This window comes from Leuresthes tenuis, unplaced genomic scaffold, assembly GCF_036924035.1.
Source record: "Leuresthes tenuis unplaced genomic scaffold, fLeuTen1.0.hap1 SCAF_21, whole genome shotgun sequence".
Classification (NCBI taxonomy): domain Eukaryota; kingdom Metazoa; phylum Chordata; class Actinopteri; order Atheriniformes; family Atherinopsidae; genus Leuresthes; species Leuresthes tenuis.
The window spans coordinates 25,855,280-25,858,149 of record NW_027325375.1 but is presented as its reverse complement, the minus strand read 5'-3'; the positions used below and the strand labels follow the sequence as shown (position 1 = coordinate 25,858,149).

The 2,870-nt window shown below is 39.0% G+C and overlaps 1 protein-coding gene across 1 annotated transcript; it reads right to left on the bottom strand.

Moving 5' to 3' along the window:
• Nucleotides 1-1,250: 1,250 nt before the first annotated feature.
• On the bottom strand, nt 1,251-2,664 carry LOC140279559 (endonuclease domain-containing 1 protein). Its single transcript, XM_072374715.1, has 2 exons — nt 2,332-2,664; nt 1,251-2,129 (listed from the first exon to the last, which is right to left on the bottom strand). The coding sequence occupies exons 1-2, from the start codon at nt 2,623-2,625 to the stop codon at nt 1,521-1,523; spliced, it is 903 nt and encodes a 300-aa protein (XP_072230816.1). The 5' UTR covers nt 2,626-2,664; the 3' UTR covers nt 1,251-1,520.
• Nucleotides 2,665-2,870: the final 206 nt, after the last annotated feature.

The window sequence follows — 2,870 nt, the reverse complement described above, 5'->3', positions numbered from 1 at the left end:
CTGGGTCATCACTGAAGACCTGTTGTGGAAATAATGGGAAAAGTTCTTCACTACAGTTTCTGTTATTTCTGTGTTTCACAAGTGAATCAGCGTTTTGACAGCACCACAATTATATATTCTGTAAATACGTACCTATACAACACTGAACATTTCAAAGTCTCCCTATGTTAAACACATAAGCTTTCCTTTTGGTTTAAAGTAACTGGTATAATAGGATGTATCATACATGTCACAGTTGACTATATCACTGATTCACATTGTGTCATCCTAAAACTTGCTGGGGTTTTTCACTCAATCCAGTAATCTCAGGCGAAAATTCTTTGTTGGATTCTCTATAACCCTTTCATGTTAGGTTTGGTCTAGTGTTTGGTTTAGGACATTTAAACTGAATTCTGTTCAAAGTCTGTGGAAGTAAACCTGTCTGAGCCAACTCCACCACTCTGCTGAGGTATGGGATGCTAAACAAATAGTTTCATATTTTGACATCACTCCAAAGATGCATGAAAAATACATAGATTCTTGCCTCAGGTAACTACAAAAAATGTTCCCCATGCTTTTTTTTTCTCACAAAAATTACTTCTCCTCATACACTAGATGGCAGTGTGAAACTGAACTGAACAGAAAAAGCAGGAATGGAAAATTACTGCCTCTAAGATGAAAGAGCCTTCTATTTAAGAAAAACTCTAAGCTCTCAAGGCATCATGTGGATAAAAGTCCTGCAGATAAAAACATGACAAGGATACTTTTATTGGATACCCAAAGATTATTTTTCCTTTTTTGTTTCTTTGTCTCCTAATGTGTTAAGTATGTAAGGGTTCTGGTTTTCTATTATAAACTTGAAAACTTGGAGAACTTTTAACAGAAATATGACTGTCTGTGGATTTTTTTTTTTATTATTACATTCAAAAGACTTTTATTACTTTTAGATGAACTCAGTGATTGAAGACACTAAAACCCATTATGCAGTCATAAAAGTCAAATCCAATTTTATAACTGGCCAAACATTCAAACTTACATATGCTGGAGAATATAATGAGAGAGAGCTATTTCTAATCTTACCACAACTTTACACTCACTTTTTACATGAACTTGTACTAGATGGCCTCAGGGGCCCTGGCTTGTAAAAGGGACAGACTTTTTGTCTTGATTCCTTTCCACTGCCATAGTAAAAATAGCACAGTTGGTGATCATCTAAGTTCAGTATTTTATTTATAAAAATGATTTAGCATAAGTAAAACAAACACAATGAAGGCAATGAGATTGGTATGTTTTATTAAATTACTCAACTTTCAGTATCTTAATCCTTCTCTAAACAGTGTTGGTATCCTGCAAAATGTGTGCCAATAAAAGGAGTTATTAAAAAAAGAAAACAAGCATGGTTTTACTAAATCAAATGGCCAAAAATCGTTACTATAGCTTTATCATTAACACTTCTAAGGAGTGAATTATGACAACAAATGAATATCAATAAATATGTATATGAACCTCCTGCACGCCAAAATAAGAAACTGTAAGAGCTCTCAAATGGTGTGTTGCAGGTAAAGAGGAAGCGGTGAAGGAGAGATGCAGTTGTCATAGAAGATCTGGAGGCTCTGATCAACATCCACATGAGTTTTCAGAAAGATTTCAAGCTCTTGCACCGTCATCTCATTGACACCGTTTCCCTCTTTGGAATTTTTGGCTAAGGCAGCGTGGGATGGGAAGCGGATGCGCACGTCGTGAGGTGCGTTGCGGTCGTAGTCAGTGCAGCAGTAAGCAGACCATATATCCTCAGGAATGGCCACACGGTCTTGGTTGTTGCGACGGATCATGTTACCCCTGGTGGTCACTCCGGTGACGATGTAAGCAGTTCCACGGCAGAAGTTGTTGAGGCGGAGACGGATCCGTTCCTCATATTCACGCCAAGGCCCAATGTTGAACTCACGTATCTCTGGGACCACGTTAGTGAGGGTGTAGGTGGCAGCTCGGTCATGTGGTGTGGACTGGTGCTGGTCTGGGTTCAAGTGACCCCTTTCATAGAGAACTACATCTGAGTAGTCATCTAGTACTGCCTGACTGTCTTCAAACTTCATGTGTAGGTAACCAGTGGGAAAGGGCAACATGTTCCCATTCCCATCGAGTTCTGCCAGCTGGAAGACATGGAAGAGATTTTATTTATCCTAGTTTTTTTAAATGAAGAGGATACAAATTCAAAATCCAAGGGTTAGGGGTCAGCTTCTATCAGCTTTTTTTTAAATTTTCTTTTAACTTCAGTGTAAACTAATCCTGCCAAAAATGAAAGAAATTATAAATGACAAAGCATCATAAACACTGTTACAGAAAAACTCTTACCTGTGGCTCATACATCCAAGGGTAGTCTACACGTCTGTCTCCCTCTGTTTTCTTGAATGTGTAAGCTGAGTAAACTGGGATCCGCTTTTGTGGATCATAGAGGGTAACATATCGAGGTTTGTCTGCGTAGCGTTGGCAGATCTTCTTCAGTCTGGGGTCGTTGATGCCCCGCGGGGGAGTCCCCATATACAGGGAGTCTTTGCATCTCTCTACATGGTTGAAATCTAGAACAACCGTTGCAGATGCAAGGTAATTGATTGTAAAAGCAAGAATTAAAGGCGTCAACGTCCTCATGGTCGCAGCGTGCCTTCAGAGTCCTGTACTGCACCTTGTGCTTCTGACAGAGAATGTTTGCAGTTATGATTTAAATGTCACATAGCTGATATGCAAAACTTCAAGCATGTGGATAAAAGACAAGCCTTTAGTACATGTGGATGTCAATGTGCACACCTTTGCAGCATGCATCTTGAAACTTCTGTACTGTTCTGTAAGGAAATAATAAATATTGTAGCAAACTTATGGACCTGTTGTGGTTCGAT